The 23,871-nt window shown below is 50.1% G+C and overlaps 1 protein-coding gene across 14 annotated transcripts; it reads right to left on the bottom strand.

The window, feature by feature from the left end:
- Positions 1-2,543: 2,543 nt before the first annotated feature.
- Positions 2,544-16,906, bottom strand: LOC100193920 (uncharacterized). Of its 14 annotated transcripts, none has more exons than XR_004852386.1 (6): positions 16,428-16,906; positions 15,510-15,928; positions 3,784-15,256; positions 3,536-3,702; positions 2,985-3,064; positions 2,544-2,900 (listed from the first exon to the last, which is right to left on the bottom strand). XR_004852386.1 is itself a non-coding variant. In XM_008659911.4 (5 exons), exons 2-5 carry the CDS (start codon positions 15,903-15,905, stop codon positions 13,350-13,352), a joined length of 852 nt encoding a protein of 283 aa, XP_008658133.1. In that variant the 5' UTR covers positions 15,906-15,928; positions 16,428-16,835; the 3' UTR covers positions 3,133-13,349. The 14 variants fall into 14 exon arrangements, 6 of the variants coding, with proteins under 6 accessions (XP_008658133.1, XP_008658131.1, XP_020399077.1 ...); XR_004852387.1 differs by having other exon boundaries at positions 3,536-3,612; XR_004852388.1 differs by lacking the exons at positions 2,544-2,900; positions 2,985-3,064 and having other exon boundaries at positions 3,133-3,612; positions 13,260-13,400; positions 13,719-13,832; positions 14,966-15,256; positions 16,428-16,835.
- Positions 16,907-23,871: the final 6,965 nt, after the last annotated feature.

Below are 23,871 nucleotides of genomic sequence, written 5' to 3'. Positions count from 1 at the left end.
TCTTCGGGCGGTTAGTCCCTTTCTTGAAGAGAACGGCTCTGATACCAATTGAGAGCACCTAGAGGGGGGGGTGAATAGGTGATCCTGTAAAAACTTAACTTATAGCCACAAAAACTTGTTAAGTGTTAGCACAAGTATGGCCAAGTGGCTAGATAGGAGTCAAAACACAATAACCACAAGAAATCAATCCCAGAGATGACACGGTGGTTATCCCGTGGTTCGGCCAAGTACAAAAACTTGCCTACTCCACGTTGTGGCGTCCCAATGGACGAGAGTTGCACTCAACTCCTCTCAAGTGATCCAATGATCAACTTGAATACCACGGTGTTCTTGCTTTTCTTTTCTCAATCCCGTTTGCGAGGAATCTCCACAACTTGGAGCCTCTCGCCCTTACAAAAGATGTTCACAGAGAATCACGGAGCAAGGGAGGGATTAGCAACTCACACACAACACAAAGATCACAGCGAATACACACACACGACCCAGACTTGAGCTCAAGAGACTAGCACACTAGAACGGAGCTCAAATCACTAGAATATCGAACAAGTGTGCAAGATTGATGTGTGAGTGATCAAGAGTGCTCAAGGAATGCTTGGGTGTTCTCCTCCATGCGCCTAGGGGTCCCTTTTATAGCCCCAAGGCAGCTAGGAGCCGTTGAGAGCAAAACTGGAAGGCTGATCTTGCCTTCTGTCGTCGGGCGCACCGGACAGTCCGGTGCACACCGGACACTGTCCGGTGCCCGATTTCCTTCCATAAACAGCGCAATCGACCGTTGCTGATCTGGGAGCCGTTGGCGCACCGGACATGTCCGGTGCACACCGGACAGTCCGGTGCCCCCTTCCGACCGTTGGCTTGGCCACGTGTCGCGCGCTGAATCCGCGGCCGACCGTTGGCCCTAGCCGACCGTTGGCTCACCGGACAGTCCGGTGCACACCGGACAGTCCGGTGAATTTTAGCCGTACGCCGTCGGCGAATTCCCGAGAGCGGCCTGTTCGACCGAGGCAGCCTGGCGCACCGGACACTGTCCGGTGCACCACCGGACAGTCCGGTGCCCCAGACCGAAACAGCCCCTTGGCTGTACACAGCCACCTCTTTTCTTTTCTTTTTCTTCCTGTTTCCAATACTTAGACAAGTATATTAGTACACAAAACCAATGTACTAAGACTTAGAAACATACCTTTGCTCTTGATTTGCACTTTATTCATCCATTGCATAAATTCACATTTAAGCACTTGAGTTGGCACTCAATCACCAAAATACTTAGAAATGGCCCAAGGGCACATTTCCCTTTCAGATGTTGTCCTGCAGAACATTCTTTGAAAGAACACACCTATATGAGTTAGACTGTCTAACGTCGCAGTCTATGAGATCTGGGTGATCTCTAGTAAACTCATGAAGAGACCTTGGAGTACGACGTATATGCTCCACCCGAGAAGGGGACTACTAGTAGCTAAGTACTGGTCATGACTTCAAGTGAAACCCATTCACGCAAAACTTGCAATTCAAGGCATAGTCCATTGTCCAAGTTATGGATTGGTGTAGCTTGGAGTTCTAGGCGGAAGTTCAACTTAACAGTCTCTGCTGAAAAAACTAGTATATTAAACAGTAGTGAACAGTGGCGAAAACTGCAGATAGGCATTTGAGATCTGGTGGGGGATTGTTAGGATTTATGGGCTTGGCCCAATTAAGATATTCAAATAAATCCCAGAAAATCTCAAAAGCCCATACAAGAGGATGGCTAGAGGATAGGTGGAACCATTAGCACCATATTGCTAGCTCTAGTGGAGTAGAGCTAGCTTAAATATGGAAGCCACACTCACTCACCAAGTCATGGATGAGAGGAGAGAGTGTGGAGAGCCACACGCGCGCGCGCGCTCGCTCGCCTCGCCTCGCCTGTCTTGTCCTGTCCTGTCCGGGGCGGGGCGAAGGGCGCGGGCGCACGACATGCGCGTGAATGGTCCGCCGAAATCCGGCCCCTCGCCTTGCGGGGCGCGGCTACCTTTTGCCGTTTGATTTTTTGGTTTCTTGGCTGTTACGCTTATCCTAACCGATCGCTATAAAATCTCAACTGATTGCGAGATTTTCGTGGGCGGATAAGCACGGGGGTCGCGGACTTGGCCCTATAAAAGGAGCCCGGCAGCCAGCCTCCAAATCATCCTAGATCTCAGGCTTTCGCCTCTCTTCATATCTGAACTGCCTTTTAGTTCACTTCGTCCCGACCGCAGAGGTGCATCTGCGCTCAGGAGAGCAGGTCTCCGGAACCCTTCGTCTTCTAGATCCTGCACCGGGAGAGGGCGAATAAGGTTTTTGGGAAGCGTCTTCACGCGACTGCTCGTGATCTGCTGACCTCGTCGACCCTGCTGATTTCGCTACTTCGACATCGTCGACCCTGCTGATTTCGGCGCGTGCCATCTATCAGTAAGTCTAATCAGTACGCATCATCTGATTTGGCTTGTTATTTCAGTTCTTCTGATTTGGTCATGATTTATATTCGGAATTTAAACTGGAATTTGTCTAATTATTCAACAATGAATGCAGTTGGCTGCTTGTGTTCCGGCGGCCAAACGCCGTGACGTCCGAGAATTAGGATGGTCGGCTACAGGACTCGTCCAATGGTTGGTTAACTGTAACGGTTAGAGTGCAAGTAGACCGAGAGAGGTTAATGAATCTTTAAACTGGTTGGTGCAGAGGCTGAGGCTGGAGAATGACGAAACCCTTGACACATGTTGTTGCCAGACAGACACATTCCTGCAGTACTGATGGAGTGTACTGTGCATGTGCAGGGCAGCAGAAAGATACTGGCGATGCCATTCTGTTCGGGCATGGTTGGTATCAATGCTGTGCACAAAGCCTGTGCTCACTGCCCAGAGCATCAGCAGCCATCTCAGGCCCATAACGCACTGCAAATGCAAATGCAAATGTGGCACGGGTCAGCACTTTGGAAGGAGTTCGTTAGGGTGGTAGCAGCGCCGCGGTCTACATACCCATCATTATGGCTGACGACGATTGTTTGTCGTCAGTGGCGGCAGCAGCAGATGGGCACCACCGGGACCGGAGCGCCAGCCTGGACATCAGCCACTTCATGACGTTAAACACAGATCATCATCACTTGATACAAGTAAAGAAGAATAATGCTCAAGTAGTTGGCTGCTGATTTCATCAGGTTGAAAAGTGTTGGGCAGAGCTAGAAGCATCATTACTATTACACATATCTGACGGCAAGTAGCTGTTACTACTTTACATTATCGTAAATGTTCTGTTTGTGGCAAGCAAAAATCGAACAAAAAACTGTAGGTGCATACAGAAGAAAAAAATACAGTACAAGCTAATTGTCAAACAAGAAGCCAACAACATCAGCAGAATTTCCAAGGCCCAATAACAAGGTGCATGAATTTCCAAACACGCAAGAACTGCATTAAGTTCAATGGCTCGTAAAGAGATCGATGGTACATCGTCCTACACCACGTAGGAACTTTTCACTTGTACTTGACCTATAACATAAGCTTGCTTGCTCATCAGAACCACCAGTGCCTACCACTTCACTTCTGAAAATATGTGATGGCCTATCCATTGCATTTCAAACATGTTCCTTCAACTGCACAACGATCACTTCTGTAAATTGAAGGGCAACTGGCTTTAGCACAAAAGTAGGGCGGCCAAATAATTCTCCAAAATAAGTCTCATGAAGAACAGCTACAATATCTGGATTACAAAACACAAGAACAGATAAAAAGGTATGTATCATATGTATAAGACGACTGGCAAATTACTGTACAGACATACCTGCAAGTATTCTTTGATGCAAGGCCAGACCATGTAATCCCAACGTTTTGTGTGTACATGGAAATCAGCTGCAAGTCCTGAACTAGGGCACATTTGTATGCTTTTACAAAAATCGTAGTAGAGCATTGCTTGGTGGCATGGGGTACAGATGGCTTTGGTTACAAAAAAACTGACCCTGGACGTCCTTGGACTGGCTTACCTATTCAGGTACCTGGCAAGGCTCAAGCTTTCTTTTCCAGGGCCTTGATCTCTGAGGTTGGGGATGGATCAAACACCATGTTTTGGATGGATAAGTGGCTACATGGGAAAAGAGTTTCTGATTTGGCTCCTCGGCTGTTTGGCTCAATTCCAAAGAGATTTATTAACAAGAGAACTGTCCAAGACGCCTTATCAAATAGGAGATGGACTATCTTCATCTTTAGGAAGTTCCCTCAGATTTTGAACTGCAGCCCAATAGGGAGGATAAGCATATCTTTAGCATTGCTTCATATGGCAGATACACCGCAAAGGCTGCTTATAAGGATCTTTTCTTGGGGTCAAGCTCCTTTGGACATTACATGACAGATTGGCTAAGAGAGATCTGAATCACCCAAGCAAATGTCCTTTATGTAACCAGGAAGCTGAAACAATAAATCATTTGTTTGTGTGGTGTGTATTTGCAAGACTCTTCTGGTACAAGATGTTGAGAAAGATTGGTATGCATTCTTTAGCACCACAACCAGGTGCCACATCCTTCTTTGAGTGGTGGGAAAAAGCCTCGGAGGCTGTGAATGGGCTCTTCAAGAAAGGACTTGACTCCCTCATCATCCTGGGTGCCTGCATGATTTGGAAGCACCGCAAATAGATGTGTTTTTTGATAACTGGACACCTAGCCTGGCTTTAATCCTAAATATCACTTATGTTTGAGTTTCACACTATTTCACCTAAATATCACTTCCTTTAAGCTAATAATAAATTCTGATTATAGAATTGCAGTGTGCATCAACTTATCCATGAGCCGAAATGAACTTGCACCGATTGCACATTGAAAGCTCATAAAGCCCAAAAATGTTCATCGTTGTCCTGTGCAATAACCAATGTGATTATCAAAATCTTGTTAGAATGTGTGTGTGGGCCGGCGGCACTGTTGGGCTGCCGGCTGCCAGCCCATTAGGGTTAGGGTTGAGTCTCTATATATATGTACTTCATCTCCTATCAATACATCCACTTCCATATTCCTACATGGTATCAAAAGATTAGGGTTTCCTCACTTCTTTCCCCAGCCGCCACCCCACCTCTGCCCTAGGCACGGCTTCCGCGCCGCCGCCCCGGGAGGCTCATCCTTCCCTCCTAGGGCAGCTCCTCTCCAGCCGCCGGCTCCCAGCCATCCTAGGCCGGCGAGCCTCCCTGCGCGAGATGTCCTGGAGCTCGGTCCCTGCCACCTCCCCTCGTGTGCAGGGCGCTGACGCACACACTCCTGGGGGCGGCCTCCCTCCCCTACGCCGCCAGGGCACCTCCTCCCCGGCCTTGAACCGCCGTCGGACCTCCCTGCACCGGCCGCGCGCTACCCCTCCCTCCCCTACGCCGGCGCGAACAACAGAGGAGGTTGGGGCCGGGGCTGTCCGCCTGGATCTGCGCTGCCGCTGGCGGATCCGCCTGAACCACAGTAGCCGCCGACCGCCTCTCACCCCACAGCAGCCGCCAGGACCGACGAGCCATCGCGTGGATCCGACGGCGGCCTAGTTGCGGCCTTCCCTGGCGGGCGCGGCCTCTCCCGGTGGCGCGGTTCCCCATGGCGCGCCGGAGCAGCCCCTCTGCTCTCGCCCCTCTCCTCTCCAGCTCGGCAGCAATGGCCGCCCTCAGCTTTTCCTCTCTCTGCTCATCTCCCATGGCGCTCAGGTCCTGTCCCTGGTCGTCATCCCTCTCCTCAGGAAGCCGACACCCCCATCTTCTTCTCCCTGTTTCCTCTACAGCAGCCGCTGCTCTTCCTCTCTCTGGTTCCTCTCCGGCCGTCTGGCTCCCTGCTCGGCGGGCACAAGCCCCCGGACGCACGGCGCTCTACCTCCAGCCCCATGGCGGCCGCGGTCTCCAACCGGCTTCCCACTTCAGCTACCTCTCCTAGGTCGCCAGCCAAGCTTCGGATCCATGGCACTCGGCTCCTGAGCCCCATTTCCCGCGCGTTGAGATGGGACAGGGTGCGAGCAGTCCCTCTGCTCGTTCCCTGTTCCCCATGGCTGCCTCCCTTGGTCGGCGTCCTCCTCTTCGTTGCGTCCCTCGCATGTGCCCCCTCCTCTTCGCTGCGTCCTCCGTCGGCACCCTCGCACGTGTTGCCCCTCCTCATCGCGTTGGCCACCTCCTAAACTGACCGCGCTGATGCCCAGCAGCGCGTCACCCTTCGAGCTTCTCCCGTCACCGGTGTCGTCAACACCCCTTGCTAGGTCCGGCGCAGGCCCCTGCCCGGCTGGACCTGCCCCGCCGCCCACCCCCTTCATCGCCTTCGCTGGATCTGTCGCTGTCGCGGCTTTCCCAGCCGGATCCACATTGCTGCGACCTTTCCGGCTCGATCTGCCGTCCCTTTTGCTGGATCGCTTCTTCCCGGCTGGATCCGTCGCTGTCGTGGCCTTCCCGGCCGGATCTGCCGTTTCCCCTTCTATTCTGCCGCAGGCGCGGCTACCATGACCGGTGCAGACGCGTGCGCTGCTGTCGGCTTCCCTGGCGGGGCTCCTTGACGCCCGGACGATCGAAGAAGCAGGAAGGCCGACCTGCTGGTGCTCTTTTGTTGTGTCGCCCTCGCCAATCGTTGACGCTCGAACGTCGACTCCTCCCGAAGAACAGGCTTTTGCTGCGTGTCTCCTGACCGCGACCACCTCGACTTCGGCTACCTCGGCATCTAGGGGCTATCGTCTTCTTGGAGCACACACCAATCTCTACTCCAGCCGCAACATTCGCACCATCACGACGCTGCGACTGCGGGGGATTTCAACCCGTCGGCTCCTACCTTCGGCCTCTACTCCAGTCTCATCGTGTGTGGTACCCCCGTTGCGACTGTGAGGGGATGTTAGACTGTGTGTGTGGACCGGCGCCACTGTTGGGCTGCCGGCCCATTAGGGTTAGGGTTGAGTCTCTATATATATGTACTCCATCTCCTATCAATACATCCACTTTCATATTCCTACACTTGTAAACAAACAAATTAGCACTACATATCCCATACTGAATATTTGTCTGCAATGGGGAGATAACGGAAGCAACGATCTAGCACATAAGAATGTGTGCCAATTTCTAATTACATGTATTAACTTGCACACCGTAAAGCATTTTTCCCCAGTTGTCTAAGATTCCATCATGCATGGAGTATTCTATTTAAGCATAGGTATAAAACAATTCTAGGCAGCAATTGGCATTTTTAAAGCAAATAAACAGTAAACAGTTAAAACACCTAAGTGTTCAACACAAAACATGTAAAGCAAAATGTAGAACACAGTCATTGTGGATGTGGTCACTTACAAAGATCTCAGGATGTGAGGAAGAAAAGATTACGTTTTTACAGGAATTGAAAGATATCAGGATGTTATGTAATGAGCCGTGGCTGACAGCTGGAGATTTCAACATGATTTATCAGGCTTCAGACAAAAATAATGATAATCTGGACAGGGACATGATGGGAAGGTTTTGGAGATTTTTAAATAAATTTGATTTGAAAGAAATCCCTCTCCTGGGCCGTAAATATACTTGGTCCAACGAGAGGAGTTCACCTACTTTGGTAAGGCTGGATAGGGCCTTTTGCTGTTTGGAATGGGAGAATATATTTCCTGATTCAGTCCTCCAAAGTTCGGCGTCTAATGTATCCGATCATTGCCCTTTGATTCTTGGTTTAAAACTCCAAACTAAAGGCAAGAGGAGATTTCATTTTGAAAGCTTTTGGGCAAAAGTGCCAGGATTCCTTGAGGTCGTTCAACGGAACTGGGAAGCTCATGTACAGTCCACAAGTGCAGTAGAGCGCCTTTTTCTCAAGTTGCAACGGCTCAGTAAAGATTTACAGAAGTGGGGGCAAAGAAAGGTTGGTAACATTAAATTACATATTGAGATGGCTAAGGAAATAATACATAGACTGGAGATTGCAAGAGATTCCAGGGATCTTTCAAACAGGGAAGAATGGCTAAAAAAGAAGCTTAAACTACATCTGCTTGGTCTTGCTTCTTTGGAACGTACCATTGCTAGACTGCATTCTAGAATCCTTTATCTCAAGGAAGGAGATGCAAATACCTTCTTTTTTCACCATCAAGCCCGTTTCAGAAAGAAAAAGAATTTTATTGCTAAGCTGCATACAGAAACCTCTATGGCTATCACACAAGAAGAAAAGCAGGCAGCAGTGCTGAAATTTTATGAAAAGGCCTTGGGAACAGCTGAAAGTCGCCCCCTAACTTTAAATCTTAGTGAGATTGGTATGCAGCAGCATGATTTGGCCAGCGTGGACAACCCATTCACAGAAGAGGGATTATGGGCAGCAGTTAAAGACTTACCCCTTGACAAAGCACCTGGCTTGGATGGTTTCATAGGTCCGTTTTACAAGGTATGTTGGAGCATTATAAAAAATGATTTGTTGGAGGCCTTTGCTGCTTGTGCTAGGGACATATTTTTCAAGTTCAGGCTTCTCAACACAGCCTTCATCACCCTTATCCCTAAAAAAAATTGATGACATGCAAGTGAAAGACTATAGACCAATCAGCCTAATACATAGCTTTGCCAAGCTCGTGGGAAAAGTCTTGGCAAACAGATTGGCACCCTTACTGCCTTCCATTGTCTCCATAAATCAGAGTGCCTTTGTTAGGGGCAGAAACATCCATGACAACTTCATCTTTGTTCAACAGATGGTGAAGGCCTTACATAAGAAAAAAGAAGCACATGTTCTGCTGAAATTGGATATATCAAAGGCATTTAATTCGGTTTCCTGGCCCTTTCTCCTTGAAGTCATAGAATATGTGGGATTCGGTAAGAGGTGGTGTGATCTTATAAGCTTGTTGCTTTCCACCACCTCAACCAGAATCCTTGTCAATGGGGAACCTGGTTTGCCTTTTATCCATAAACGAGGCCTACGGCAAGGTGATCCACACTCTCCCATGCTCTTCATCCTTGTTATGGATGCTCTGAACTACTTAGTCAAGTATGCCACTTCCAACCAGCTGCTGCAACCCCTTGCGGTCCAATAATATGCCAGGCATAGGATCTCCTTTTACGCAGATGACGCAGTAATATCTTTGAGCCCTTAAGGACAGATTTGATGGTTATAAAGTCCATCCTCAACCTGTTTGGGCAAGCTTCTGGCTTACAATGTAATTTATCTAAGAGTTCTGTGGCCCCTATTCAATGTTCAGAAGCTGAAAGACTTTTAACAATGGAAGTTCTGTCCTGCAGTGCAAAAAAATTCCCATGTACATATCTTGGGCTGCCTCTATCCATCCATAACCCCCCCCCCCCCCCTAAGGAGGCTCTACAACTGTTGGTGGATAAAGTTTCAGACTACTTGCCGGGATGGAAAACTTCTCTAATGAACCGGGCTGGTCGATTAATTATGGTACGAGCAGTCTTGACAGCCTCCCCAATATACTCTATGCTAGCAATTGATCTGCCAAAATGGGTCATTAAGGCTGTGGACAAAATAAGGAGTGGGTTTCTCTGGAAAGGGCGAGAAAGGGCCAATGGAGGGAATTGCCTAGTGTCATGGGAAAAGGTTCAATGCCCCTTAAGCTATGGCGGATTAGGGATTTTAAATATGGAAAAATTAGGTTGGGCACTGAAAATAAGATGGCTATGTGCTCAAAAATTGGATCGACCACGTCCTTCGGATGGTTTTCAATTGGAGGTCCCACGAAATGTCAAAGCTCTCTTCAACATGGCTATGATTCCCATTAATTGGTAATGGTGAAAAAAATTTATTTTGGAAGGACAGGTGGTTAGAAGGGAAATGCATTGCTGAACTAGCACCCCATCTGATCACAACTATTGGCAAAAGAACCGTAAAAAAGAGGACAGTTGTTGAGGCACTGAACAACAGGAGATGGATATCAGATATAAAAGAGACCTTAACTGTCCAAGTCTTACAAGCGTATCTTATGATATGGGACCCGGTGGAAGGCCCTTTCCTAAGTGGTGGAGGAGCGAAAGAGCCTCTAGCTGAGTTGGTTAGGTGGTCTGAGTAGCACTCCTCAGGTCCTGGGTTCGACTCCCCGTGGGAGCGAAATTCAGGTTGTGGTTAAAAAAATCCCTCGCCTGTCCCACGCCAAAGCACGGGTCTAAGGCTCAGCCCCAATCGTGGTCGTTCTCACATAGGCTTCGATGCCGCTGTGTATGGTGGGGCAGGGGTTCGGGTTTTTCTTGACCTGTGTGAGAAGGTCTTATTCTTAATATAATAGTCGGGGGCTGTCTTACCCCCCCCCCCCCCCCCCCCGCAGGTCGAGTTTTTTTTAAGTGGTGGAGGAAGGTGGTCAAGTTAGTACCAAAAGAAAGGAGGCAAGGGCTGAATTCCCTTATCATTTTAATAGCCTGGGAGATATGGAAGCACAGAAATTCTTGTGTCTTTGAGAATTCAGAGCCTAACACACTCACTTTGATCACAAGGATTGTTGAGGAATGTCGGCTTTGGAGGTGGGCTGGGGCCTCCAAACTGCAAGACTTCCTGGTCTGGGCACGAGCTACGAATGTGTAGGTCTTGATGGCCTACCCCTCTGTGGTTTTTGTATTCAAATGGTCTAGGTGTCACAGTTGTAACAACCAAAGCTTTTAGTTGATGTATGTGGTACCTTCTCTCTCTTCTTAGGGTTCGTTTGTTTACCTTCATTTTGAGGAATTGGAATTTAACTAATGCAATAGACTATTTTTTAAAAAAATGTGACATTCCACAACTTTCCAAAGTGTATATATAAGCCTATCTCAAATTCATGGGGGCGAGAGATGGAAATTAATTCTATAGATTTACATGTTACTTTTCTAATGTACAATTTATAGCACACTCTTCTACTTGTTTCTCTATAACATAAATATAGTTTATAACTATCTATCTGATATGATTTAGGATAACATACAAATACATTACATAAATAAATATATTAACTCAATTAGTTTTGTCTAAATTATAATTATTATAATATAATTCAATTCCAACGAAACAAACGGGGCCTTAATGAAATGACACGTAGATCTCCTGCGTTGTTCGAGAAAAAACTTACAAAGATCTTCAAATATATTCCAAGAACATCTAAGAAATTATTTTTCATTATCTAACAAAAAATTCAAGCAGGACATGAGTGAGCATGGTTATTAAAGCGATAAAACGATAAACAGTTAGAAGCCACCTTTTCAATATTTATTCGTTAAAACGAACGTTGAAACGTCTTTTCAGACTTGACATAAAACAACAGAATAGGATATGTTCATACTCATAAGTTGAGTACTTGAGTTCACAAAACAAATAGCATAAAAGAAAATTGATCAAGTTTAACCACTCAAGTATATGTAATTATGCAACATGCAAGTAAGAACTTGCATCTAGCATCAGTAACCATCATCCAACTCATCAATTGAAATTACTGAGAGCCTGAAACATTGAGTGCGTGCAGATCAGCAAGTGTTCAATGCTGACTGTAGAGTGCAAATAGATTATAGAGGAATAGCTGAGCAAGATGACAAACAGATACCAAATAGAGCAGGGCGACAATGAAATGGTGAACCGGTGATTTACTGGCTGCTGGCACCTAGCGTCTTGACCTGGGACCAGCTGGCTACTGGCAGTGGTTGATGGGTGGTGGCGTTGGAGGAGGGAGGAGAGAGGCGACGCTGGAGGAGGGTGATTCTGGAGCGGGCGACACTGGAGCGGACGACGATGGAGCGAGCGACGTTGGATGGCTAGAATTGATGGAACCGACACTAGAGCGGGCGAAACTGGAGGAGAGGAGGAGGGACTGAGGGAGGTGGGTGGAGGCGCTGGAGAAGGAGAACATGAGAGGGAAGGCCGACGTCTTACCTCTGGGGCTTGATGGGCCTTTCAGAGGTCCCATAGTCTAAAACTTCTAAAACGCGCCTAAAACATCCCAAAACGTTTAAACGACGCAAAAACGAACGTTTAAACAAATTTCATGGATGTTCTATGAGATTTGGTCAAAACTTTCGGGCGTTCTACATGATAATCACGTTTTAGCGTTTAAACGATGTTTTAACGACGCTTTAATAACCATGGTGGTGAGAGGTCTTTCCACTAAGCCAAAAGGTCCTTGGTTCAACACAACCTCTCCACAAAATGTAGGGGTAAGACTTGCCTCGGTTATTCCTTCCTCAAACCCCATCATGTCCTTGCCAGCACTGGTTATGTCCTTTTTATCTAACAAAGATTTCAAGCGTACAATGATAGTCATAATGTGTAGGCATTCATGGAACAACACCCTTGTCTTGATGCAAGATTCTTAGGTGAACACCCATAAACACAAGTAGTTGGTTGAGGTATTGAGGGGCTGGCACAAGCCACCTCCCATTTCTTAAGGCGCACAAGCCACAAGGATCTTGCCCGTCCAGACGAGCCAAATTTGCTCACCACACTAGCAAGGAAAATCTTAACAATGCATAGATCAATGTCCTTGCCAGACAACCAATTAAGGGCATGCTTGGTTCCCGAACCAGGTTGCCTTGCTTCACCAGCGTGAGTAACTGAATGCTTCCCGGCTAAGGAGAGCCAATTGGGCTTGCTTGGGGCTTGTTTGGTTAGAAGGGGAAATTAGTTCATTTCCCCCTCAATACCCTCCAATCCCCTTCAATCTCCTCCAATCCAAACAAGCAATTGAAGCAGCAAAGAAAAGCTCGCTAGCGCAGGAATCAAGGTAGGCTATCTAGACATCCAAACAGTAGCTAGCAAAGGTACCAAACAACCCCTAAATTATAGTCCCTACTTCATATTTAAATTTTAACTCAAAACAATATGCACTCCGCAACATATATCTTGAATATTTCTTAACTTCAACACAATGGATATATAAAGCCTCTGCAAGCGACCTACAATTGCCTACCTAAACTACTGTTTTTTTGCTGAAGGGTAGGCATCAATTGCAATTTAGGGGGGTGTTTGTGATGGCTCCATGTTCCAGCTCTAGTGTGGAGTTGTAGTTTATAATATCGATTTAAATAGTTTTAAAAAAATTAATCTAAATAATAAACAAAATGATTTATCTAAATGTCTTCTAAAGGCTTATAGATCTAGCTCCACGATTTCCTAGAGAGCACTTAATGACCTGCTCCACCAAACAAGGTCTTAACTTACTGATATTTTTAGAGTTGTTTACCATAAATCCATATAATAATATGAAAATACAGCTAAGACTGCCAGTTGCTTTATTACATGAAAAATGTGTACAATGATCAAAATACATTTTTAGTATACCTTGTAAGTATCATTCAAATCTTTCTCCTCCAAAAAGGATTTAAATAAAACCAAGAGTTACAGGAGCACTTACCTAAGAGGGATTATGCTTGTTCTGTGAAAATTCACACAACAATCAGATCACCTTTTTGTTTGGATCATAAACTAATCCAATTTGACCCTTTTATCCAGCAACCAGTACCAATCTGGAACCACACTCTTGGCCCTGCTTAACCTTAATTTTGAACAAAAATATCAAAAATAAATCTTTGATCCAAGTTTGAGATAAGCATGTACAAGTAGCCACACAGGGCAACCCTTTTGTGTTATTACATTTGTATATTTTATAAATAAACCAAACTGAGTGCTCCTTAGGCTTTTGTTCTATTATTTGCAAGCATAAGGTATGACAAGCTCACATGGAAACTACTATCCATTAATGTCGCAATGAAGTATCATGCAACTTAAAAAGCAAGGCACGAGAGAATCCTATCCTAGAAGAAAACATATAATGGTCCTAAAAGAAAAAATATATTGAAAATAAATTAAGTACCAATGGAAGTTCAATGGAAATATTGTCACATTTATCACACTGCAAAACATGTGGCAGACTCCTCCATTTATAAGAACCTATGGAAGGATGCTTTACAAGCCTCCAACCTTGGCCCTGGAAAGTTCATGAGAAGTATCAGATTTCCTTTCCCCAAAGTTTTGCTGTTGCAGAAGTGAACAATACTAAAGTGGAACTGCCAATGCACAACAGCTGCTACTAAATTAACAGCAAAAAGCATTATGGATTAGTCATCCCACCAATCAACACAATGTCAAGAGGAAACATATATTTGATATTTCACAATACATACAATTTTTCACAACTTTTGGAGGCAACTATAGCACAACTATAGTAAAAACATTGACACTACAAAGACAATCATTTAAAAAACTAAACTTCCTCAAGAATATTCATACTTATATCTTTGAGAATTGATATAGTAGGAGCGGCTTGTACATGCTTTGATCAAAGTATTGAAAGTTAAAGTCATCAATCATCACAAATGCAATCAAGGATACAAGAACTATCGGTGTAGTAGTACAATGTTAAACAACAACATAAGCTAATGCAATGATTAAAAAAAGGTTTCAGTGTGAAAAATATTAATACTTCAAGACTGTCCCAAAAATTCAGAAGTCTTGAGATATCAACAGTACAAAATTTCCCAAGTGACTCTTTTGACAAGTATAATTCTACACATGAAGTACTCCAACACCTCAACCCCTTAATGAGATTTCCCAACTTACAATAATTTGGAATATATGAAATGTCCCCAGGAAATTAACAAGAAAAGGCTATCTGGAAGTAACAGCATGGGTAACCAAACTCCTCAATTCAGCTAGATGTTCATCAGTTGAGATGTTCAGTGTTAACCTTAGGTTAGTCAACAAAGCCTCTTGCTCCCAGCTAATTGACCCACAAGCATACAAGGCTAACATTGTCGCACGATAAGCATGTAATTCCAGCAAATGGGTTTCTCCCCTCGATCCATCGTTACCATGTTCTGATGTTTCTCTTTCGAATGTAAAAGCTTCATCACCATCAGTTCTACTACAGATATCTCCACTTTGGTTGACCAAATTATAATACTGTGATCTATGGGGGGTACTATTAGGACTAGAACTACCAACAGAAGATGAGGTACTCTCTGTGTCACTAAATTCTTCAGTTGTTCTAGTATGCCCTTTATGACTAGCATGCATGTATTTCCCACGCAGCATTAAGCATGGGGAATCAACAGCATCTACCTTTTCAGCCAAAGGGAAAAAACCTCTATCAACCAGCTTTGTGTGCCTTCCATCTCTATTTAGTGTCCAGAATCTCTTAGTGGCGTCACTGCATTGCAATCTCTTACTGATGTCGCTGCAATGAGGATGTGTTGATATAGCAGACGATTTTCTCTTCATGCCTCTAGATGTATCACCCTCAAAAGCATTCCGGTTCTCAAGTTGAATATGGCTGTCCTTTCTCAAGTTGCAGTCTAAATTTCCATCTTCAGATTGACCTCTGAATGCACCATCCAAGCATCTTGCGGAATACTGAAAATGATTGAAAGATGGGTCTCATTAGGATCTAGGGCATTCCCATTAATACTTGATGAAACAAAATCTAACTGCTCATGGGTGAACATCGAAGAACCTCAAAATTAAGGTATTAAATTTACTGAAAAGACAACAGTTAGACCATGTTAACTGCTTGATTGAGCAAATGTAAGTAAAAACATCTTTCTATTGATCACTTTATTATAAATAAATCTAATCTAGTTTGAGAATTGAAGGAACAAAGCATTACCTTCTGAGTCACAATCCATCTGTCATCTAACCAAAGCTTCCTCAATCGAAGATCTGATGCATGTGCACTCAACTCCAGCGACGACCCAAGGAGCCTGACTAGATATTGATTCTTTCTAAGCACTCTCACCACCTCAGCAACCTTCCACGAGTAGCTGTCAAAGGCCTCAAGAATACTACCCAAACTCCAGCGTACAGGATCATCCGTAGGAGGGCTAGGTCTAATCAACCTCCTTGGCATCCTTTCAACAGCCACGCTAGAGTCAACGGGACTTTCATCATATCTCACCAGGTAGGTGTGTCCATTGCCGGAGATGATCTCACCAGGCCTCCAAGAACCAAATGGCACCTCTGCCTCCTGCAATACCTCCACCTTGCTCCCCTTGAAGAATCTCATCCGATCGTTTTGCTTCGAGAACTCTGTCGCAAATAAGAATGCAACGATATTGTCAATAGTCGAACAAGCCAGATTAACGCCGTCAAAATACAGCGAATAAACCAGACAAACAGGAGTGAAAATACGAAGATTTTCAACTTCTACATGAGCACCCAAAAGATTTTGGATGAAAGAAATCGCATCCTTGACTAAAACCGAGTAGGCGAGTTTTGACAACAAAATATAAGAGATTAACTAGCGAAAGAGCCATTGCAGCGCAGGAACATCAGTGCTTTGATCCGTTACAAGAACAAAATAACTAATTCGAAACGAATCGCTTGGGGGTGTTGCAAAAAGATGGCCTCGCATATCCACCAGTAGCGGGCTTTGTATTATTGTATATGCAATGGATTAATCCCGATTTATTCCTCTTTCCAGAATTTCCGATCTGATTGTGATCATAGAAAAAAAGTAAAGAGATCGATCTACCTAACAAATAGTCTCCGAAAAAAAAAATCCACAAGCGAAGTTAGGGTCCCTTACCAACAAACGGAAAGGCAAATACAACGCCAATCGAGTCTCCGGCGTGAGAAGCGCGACTGGCTACCTGCCGTTCAGAACCACCGGAGCCCGACGTCTTCCGTTCTTCTTCAGACGAGGAGGCTGGCGGCGGGGCCAGGCGTGGCAGTTCGACGATTTGCCGCCGGAGAGAGGAGACTGCTATGATTCGCCAACGCAAGGAATTGCTACACGGACACGGCGAGGATTTGACGAGCGGAGGAATCGGGAGATGATTTAGAAATCCGGAAATAAGCAAATTCAATCGGTTTATATAAAAAAAATGATAATTCAGGGGCCAGGAGAGGACGGATTAAAACGGTTGGATTGAAACGGCCTTGGAGCCTTGTTTGGACCTCGGCCAGCACATCGCTTGTCCACCGTCTGTTTGGCGTTTGACGGCTGAGATCCCAGAATGGGTTCATTATCTTTGTGATGTCAGGTGTAGGGACGTAAACAGACGAAATTGGTCCGAATAAATTCTTTCGCGTTTCCATTTTTATATTTTAATAGCCAGTTACTCGTGGTTTGCTACGATTTTTATATATCATATAAATAGATATTAAAATATTTATTCAAATATAATTATAATTTATTTCTAAACACTAAGATATGTGTGGTCTGGTGGTGTCGGGGACCATAATTAGGGGTACCCTCAAGACTCCTAAATCTCAGCTGGTAAACCCCATCAGCACAAAGCTGCAAAGGCCTGATGGGTGCGATTAAGTCAAGGATCGGTCCATTCGAGGGACGCGATCGCGCCTCGCCCAAGCCCAGCCTCGGGCAAGGGCAGCCGACCCCGGAGGATTTACGTCTCGCCCGAGGACCCCCTACGGCAACGGACACACCTTCGGCTCGCCCGAGGCCCAGTCTTCACCAAGAAGCAACCTTGGCCAAGTCGCCACGTCAGCCGACCGAATCGCAGGGGCATTTAATGCAAAGGTGGCCTGACACCTTTATCCTGACGCACGCCCTCCAGTCGACAGAGCCGAAGTGACCGTAGTCACTTCGCCGCTCCACTGACAGGCCTGACAAGAGGACAGCGTCGCCTGCGCCGCTCCGACTGTCGTGCCACTCGACAGAGTGAGGCTGACAGCAGCCAAGTCCGGCCTCAGGCGCCATAGGAAACTCCGCTTCGCCCGACCCCAGGGCTCGGACTCGGGCTCAGCCCCGGAAGACGACGAACTCTGCTTCGCCCGACCCCAGGGCTCGGACTCGGGCTTAGCCCCGGAAGACGACGAACTCCGCATCGCCCGACCCCAGGGCTCAGACTCGGGCTTAGCCCCGGAAGACGACGAACTCCGCTTCGCTCGACCTCAGGGCTCGGACTCGGGCTTAGCCCTCGAAGACGACGAACTCCGCATCGCCCGACCCCAGGGCTCGGACTCGGGCTTAGCCCCGGAAGACGACGAACTCCGCATCGCCCGACCCCAGGGCTCGGACTCGGGCTCAGCCCCGGAAGACGACGAACTCCGCATCGCTCGACCCCAGGGCTCGGACTTGGGCTCAGCCCCGGAAGACGACGAACTCCGCTTCGCCCGACCCCAGGGCTCGGACTCAGCCCTGGCCTCAGCCGACGGTCTTCGCCTCGCCCGACCCAGGGGCTCGGACTCGACCTCGGCCTCGGAAGACAGACTCGACCTCGATCTCGGAGGAGCCTCCACCTCGGCCAACCCAGGGCTCGGACCGACCACGTCACAGGAGGCGCCATCATTACCCTACCCCAAGCTGACTCAGGCTACGGGGGACAAGACCGGCGTCCCATCTGGCTCGCTCCGCCAAACAAGTAATGATGGCGCCCCGCATGCTCTATGACGACGGCGGCTCTCAGCCCCCTTACGGAAGCAAGAGGACGTCAGCAAGGACCCGACAGCCCCGATAGCTGTCCTTCCGCCAGGCTCCGGCGCTCCTCCGACGGCCACGACACCACATGAACCGGGTGCCAAAACCTCTCCGGCTGCCACGATGGCATGTACTTAGGGCACTAGCTCTCCTCCGCTAGACACGTTAGCACACTGCTACACCCCCCATTGTACACCTGGATCATTTCCTTACGCCTATAAAAGGAGGGTCCAGGGCCCTCTCACAAAGGGTTGGCCGCGCGGGGAAGGACGGGACGGCGCTCGCGCAAGGCCGCTCGCTCCCTCCCGCGTGGACGCTTGTAACCCCCTACTGCAAGCGCACCCGACCTGGGCGCGGGACAAACACGAAGGCCGCGGGTTTCACCTCTCATGCCTGTCTCCCTCCGACTTCTTCCCCCCTTCGCGCTCCGTCACGCACCGACCCATCTGGGCTGGGGCACGCGGCGACAATTTACTCGTCGGCCCAGGGACCCCCCCAGGTTCGAAACGCCGACAGTTGGCGCGCCAGGTAGGGGCCTGCTACGTGTTGACGAACAGCTTCCCGTCAAGCTCCAGATGGGCAGTCTCCAGCAACCTTTCCAGCCCGGGACGGTGCTCCGTTTCGGAAGTCTTGAGTTCATGTCCCTTGACGGCAGCTACGACATGATACCCCTTCCCCCGCCGTGCGACAGCGACAATGGCGGCCGACAACCCGCCCGCTGGCGGCAGAATCGACGACGTCTTCCCCACGTGGTGGAAGAACAACATTCGGGCTTGTCCCGTCCCCTCCCCCGCCGACGGAGGAGGAGGCGGGGCAACCAAGGCCAAGCAGGAGGCGGCACCTCGTCGGCTGTCGAGCGAGTCGGCGGCGCCGGTGCCCCAACGGGGGGTACGTCGGGCATCGACCTCGCGTCTGAGACGAAGACGAGCGTCGTCTCCCCGCAACACGCCAACCCCAAGCAAACGGACGACGCCAGCATGCTCGCGAAGGACTTGCTGGGCGTCACCCTCGTACCTGAGACGACGGTGCAGTCAGTCCCTGACGTGACTTTGTCACCGCCCGTCGACCAAGAGGTACCAACCGATTCCCATCTCTCGCCTTTTGGATTCAGCCTCAACCCACCAAGCGACTTCGCTTCAGTGGACGCTTTCATAGAGGCGAGTCCAAATCCTCTGGAGTATCGTATGCGGTCACCCTGGGACCGGATGACGGCCATCTCGACCTACGGGCCCTCGGGGTCCGAGAAAGATGACGAGTCCGACTTCTGTTGGGATTTCTCTGGACTTGGTAACCCCAATGCCATGCGGGACTTTATGACCGCATGCGACTATTGCCTTTCCGACTGTTCCGACGGTAGCCGCAGCCTCGGCGACGAGGACTGCGGCCCAAGTCGTGAATGTTTCCACATCGATCTAGGGGGTCCCGACGAAGGCAACCATCTTGGTATGCCGGAGAACGGTGATCTCCCTAGGCTTGTGCCTCGCGTTGACATCCTTCGGGAGCTAGCTGTGGTCCCCGTCCCGGCAGGGGGTCATGACCCACAGCTCGAGCAAATCCGCGAGATGCAGGCCAGGCTCGACGAGGGAGCATGAACACTTGAGCGATCCACCGGGACATCGGGCTGAAATGGGTGGGACAACCTCTGGCCGGAGAAGTGCGTCATCTACCCCCAGGGCATCCAGCACCGCGTCGCCGACGATGTCAGGGTAAGGCCACCACCGGTTTCCAGTGGGGTCGGCCAGAACCTGGCTGCAGCGGCAATACTTCTTCACGCGATGCCGGAGCCATCAACCACCGAGGGGCGACGTATCCAGGGAGAGCTCAAGAACCTCCTGGAGGACGTCGCGGTCCGACGGGCCGAAAGCTCCGCCTCCCGAAGGTAGGGGTGCCCCTCGGAACATCACGCCACGACTTCCCGATTCATGCGGGAAGCCTCGGTCCACACCGGACGCACGCGCAACATAGCGCCTGCGGCCCCGGGTCGCCTCGGCAACGAGCACCATCACCGCAACTGTCGGGCCCACCTCGACGAGAGTGTGCGCCGAGGCTACCACCCCAGGCGTGGGGGACGCTACGACAGCGGGGAGGATCGAATTCCCTCGCCCGAACCACCCGGTCCACAGCCTTTCAGCCGCGCCATACGACGGGCGCCGTTCCCGACCCGGTTCCGAACCCCGACTACTATCACAAAGTACTCGGGGAGACGAGACCGGAACTGTGGCTCGCGGACTACCGGCTGGCCTGCCAACTGGGTGGAATGGACGATGACAACCTCATCATCCGCAACCTCCCCCTGTTCCTTTCCGACACCGCTCGCGCCTGGCTGGAGCACCTGCCTCCGGGGCAGATCTCCAACTGGGACGACCTGGTCCAAGCCTTCACCGGCAATTTCCAGGGCACGTACGTGCGCCCTGGAAACTCCTGGGATCTCCGAAGCTGCCGCTAGCAGCCGGGAGAGTCTCTCCGGGACTACATCCGGCGATTCTCGAAGCAGCGCACCGAGCTGCCCAACATCACCGATTCGGATGTCATCGGCGCGTTCCTCGCCGGCACCACCTGCCGCGACCTGGTGAGCAAGCTGGGTCGCAAGACCCCCACCAGGGCGAGCGAGCTGATGGACATCGCCACCAAGTTCGCCTCTGGCCAGGAGGCGGTCGAGGCCATCTTCCGGAAGGACAAGCAGCCCCAGGGCCGCCCACCGAAAGATGTCCCCGAGGCGTCAACTCAGCGCGGCGCCAAGAAGAAAGGCAAGAAGAAGTCGCAAGCGAAACGCGACGCCGCCGACGCGGACCTTGTCACCGCCGCCGAGTACAAGAACCCTCGGAAACCTCCCCGAGGTGCCAACCTCTTCGACAAGATGCTCAAGGAGCCATGCCCCTATCATTAGGGGCCCGTCAAGCACACCCTTGAGGAGTGCGCCATGCTTCGGCGCCACTTTCACAAGGCCGGGCCACCCGCGGAGGGTGGCAGGGCTCGCGACGACGATAAGAAGGAAGATCACAAGGTAGGAGAGTTCCCTGAGGTCCACAACTGCTACATGATCTATGGTGGGCGAGTGGCGAACGCCTCGGCTCGACACCGCAAGCAAGAGCGTTGGGAGGTCTGCTCGGTAAAGGTGGGGGCGCCAGTCTACCTAGACTGGTCCGACAAGCCCATCACCTTCGACCAGGGCGACCACCCCGATCGCGTGTCGAGCCTGGGGAAATACCTGCTCATTGTCGACCCCGTCATCGGCAACGTCAGGCTCACCAAGGTCCTCATGGACGGAGGCAGCAGCCTCAACATCATCTACGCCAAGACCCTCGGGCTCCTACGGATCGATCTGTCCTCGGTCCGGGCAGGCGCCGCGCCTTTTCACGGGATCATCCCCGGGAAACGTGTCCAGCCCCTCGGACAACTCGATCTACCCGTCTGCTTTGGGACGCCCTCTAACTTCTGAAGGGAGACCCTCACGTTCGAGGTGGTCGGGTTTCGAGGAACCTACCACGCAGTACTGGGGAGGCCCTGCTACGCCAAGTTCATGGCCGTCCCCAACTACACCTACCTCAAGCTCAAGATGTCGGGCCCCAACGGGGTCATCACCGTCGGCCCCACGTACCGACACGCGTACGAATGCGACGTGGAGTGCGTGTAGTACGTCGAGGCCCTCATCGCCGACCTGGAGAGCCTCTCTAAGGAGGCACCAGACGCGAAGCGCCACGCCGGCAACTTCGAGCCAGCGGAGACGGTTAAACCCGTCCCTCTCGACCCCAGCAACGACGCCTCCAAGCAGATCCGGATCGGCTCCGAGCTCGATCCCAAATAGGAAACAGTGCTCGTCGACTTTCTCCACGCAAATGCCGACGTTTTCGCGTGGAGTCCCTCAGACATGCCCGACATACCGAGGGATGTCGCTGAGCACTCGCTGGATATCCGAGCTGGAGCCCGACCCGTGAAGCAGCCTCTGCGCCGATTCGACGAAGAAAATCGTAGAGCCATTGGCGAGGAGATCCACAAGCTAATGGCAGTAGGGTTTATCAAAGAGGTATTCCATCCCGAATGGCTCGCCAACCCAGTGCTTGTGAGAAAGAAAGGAGGGAAATGGCGGATGTGTGTAGACTACACTGGTCTGAACAAAGCATGTCCGAAAGTTCCCTACCCTCTGCCTCGCATCGATCAAATCATGGATTCCACCGCTGGGTGTGAAACACTGTCTTTCCTCGATGCCTACTTGGGGTATCACTAGATCAGGATGAAAGAGTCCGACCAGCTCGTGACTTCTTTCATCACACCTTTCGGCATGTACTGCTATGTTACCATGTCGTTCGGTTTGAGGAACGCGGGTGCAACATACCAAAGGTGCATGAACCACGTGTTCGACGAACACATTGGCCGAACGGTGATGACATCGTAGTCAAGACGAGGAAAGCCTCCGACCTCCTTTCCGACCTTGAAGCGACATTCTGATGTCTCAAGGCGAAAGGCGTGAAGCTCAATCCTGAGAAGTGTGTCTTCGGGGTTCCCCGAGGCATGCTCTTGGGGTTCATCGTCTCCGAGCGGGGCATCGAGGCCAACCCGGAGTAGATCGCGGCCATCACCAGCATGGGGCCCATCAAGGACTTGAAAGGCGTACAGAGAGTCACGGGATGCCTTGCGGCTCTGAGCCGTTTCATCTCGCGCCTCGGCGAAAGAGGCCTGCCTCTGTACCGCCTCTTAAGGAAGGTCGAGTGCTTCACTTGGACCCCTGAGGCCGAGGAAGCCCTCGGGAACCTGAAGGCGCTCCTCACGAACGCGCCCATCTTGGTGCCCCTCGCTGCCGGAGAAGCCCTCTTGATCTACGTCGCCGCGACCACTCAGGTGGTTAGCGCCGCGATCGTAGTTGAGAGACGAGAAGAGGGGCATGCATTGCCCGTCCAGAGGTCAGTCTACTTCATCAGTGAGGTACTGTCCGAGACCAAGATCCACTACCCACAAATTCAGAAGCTGTTGTACGCGGTGATCCTGACACGGCAGAAGTTGTGACACTACTTCGAGTCTCATCCGGTAACTGTGGTGTCATCCTTCCCCCTAGGGGAGATCATCCAGTGCCGAGAGGCCTCAGGTAGAATTGCAAAGTGGGTGGTGGAAATCATGGGTGAAACAATCTCGTTCGCCCCTCGGAAGGCCATCAAGTCCTAGGTCTTGGCGGACTTTGTGGCCGAATGGGTCGACACCCAGCTCCCAACAGCTCTGATCCAACCGGAACTCTGGACCATGTTCTTCGACGGGTCGCTGATGAAGACAGGAGCAGGCGCAGGCCTGCTCTTCATCTCGCCCCTCGGGAAGCACCTACGCTACGTGCTACGCCTCCATTTCCCGACATCCAACAATGTGGCCGAGTACGAGGCTCTGGTCAACGGGTTGCGCATCGCCATCGAGCTAGGGGTCCGACGCCTCGATGCTCGCGGTGACTCGCAGCTCGTCATCGACCAAGTCATGAAGAACTCCCACTGCCGCGACCCGAAGATGGAAGCCTACTGCAATGAGGTTCGGCGCCTGGAAGACAAGTTCTACGGGCTTGAGCTCAACCACGTCGCCCGGTGCTACAACGAGACTGCGGACGAGCTGG

This window comes from Zea mays, chromosome 9, assembly GCF_902167145.1.
Source record: "Zea mays cultivar B73 chromosome 9, Zm-B73-REFERENCE-NAM-5.0, whole genome shotgun sequence".
Taxonomy (NCBI): Eukaryota; Viridiplantae; Streptophyta; class Magnoliopsida; order Poales; family Poaceae; genus Zea; species Zea mays.
This window is presented reverse-complemented; position numbering and strand designations above follow the sequence as displayed.

Coding starts and splice junctions, on each gene's coding strand:
- LOC100193920 (XM_008659908.4), bottom strand. CDS start 15,905: ATGAGATTCTTCAAGGGGAGCAAGGTGGAGGTATTGCAGGAGGCAGAG. Junction 15,257..15,509: donor GATGGATTGTGACTCAGAAG/GTAATGCTTTGT, acceptor AATCATTTTCAG/TATTCCGCAAGATGCTTGGA.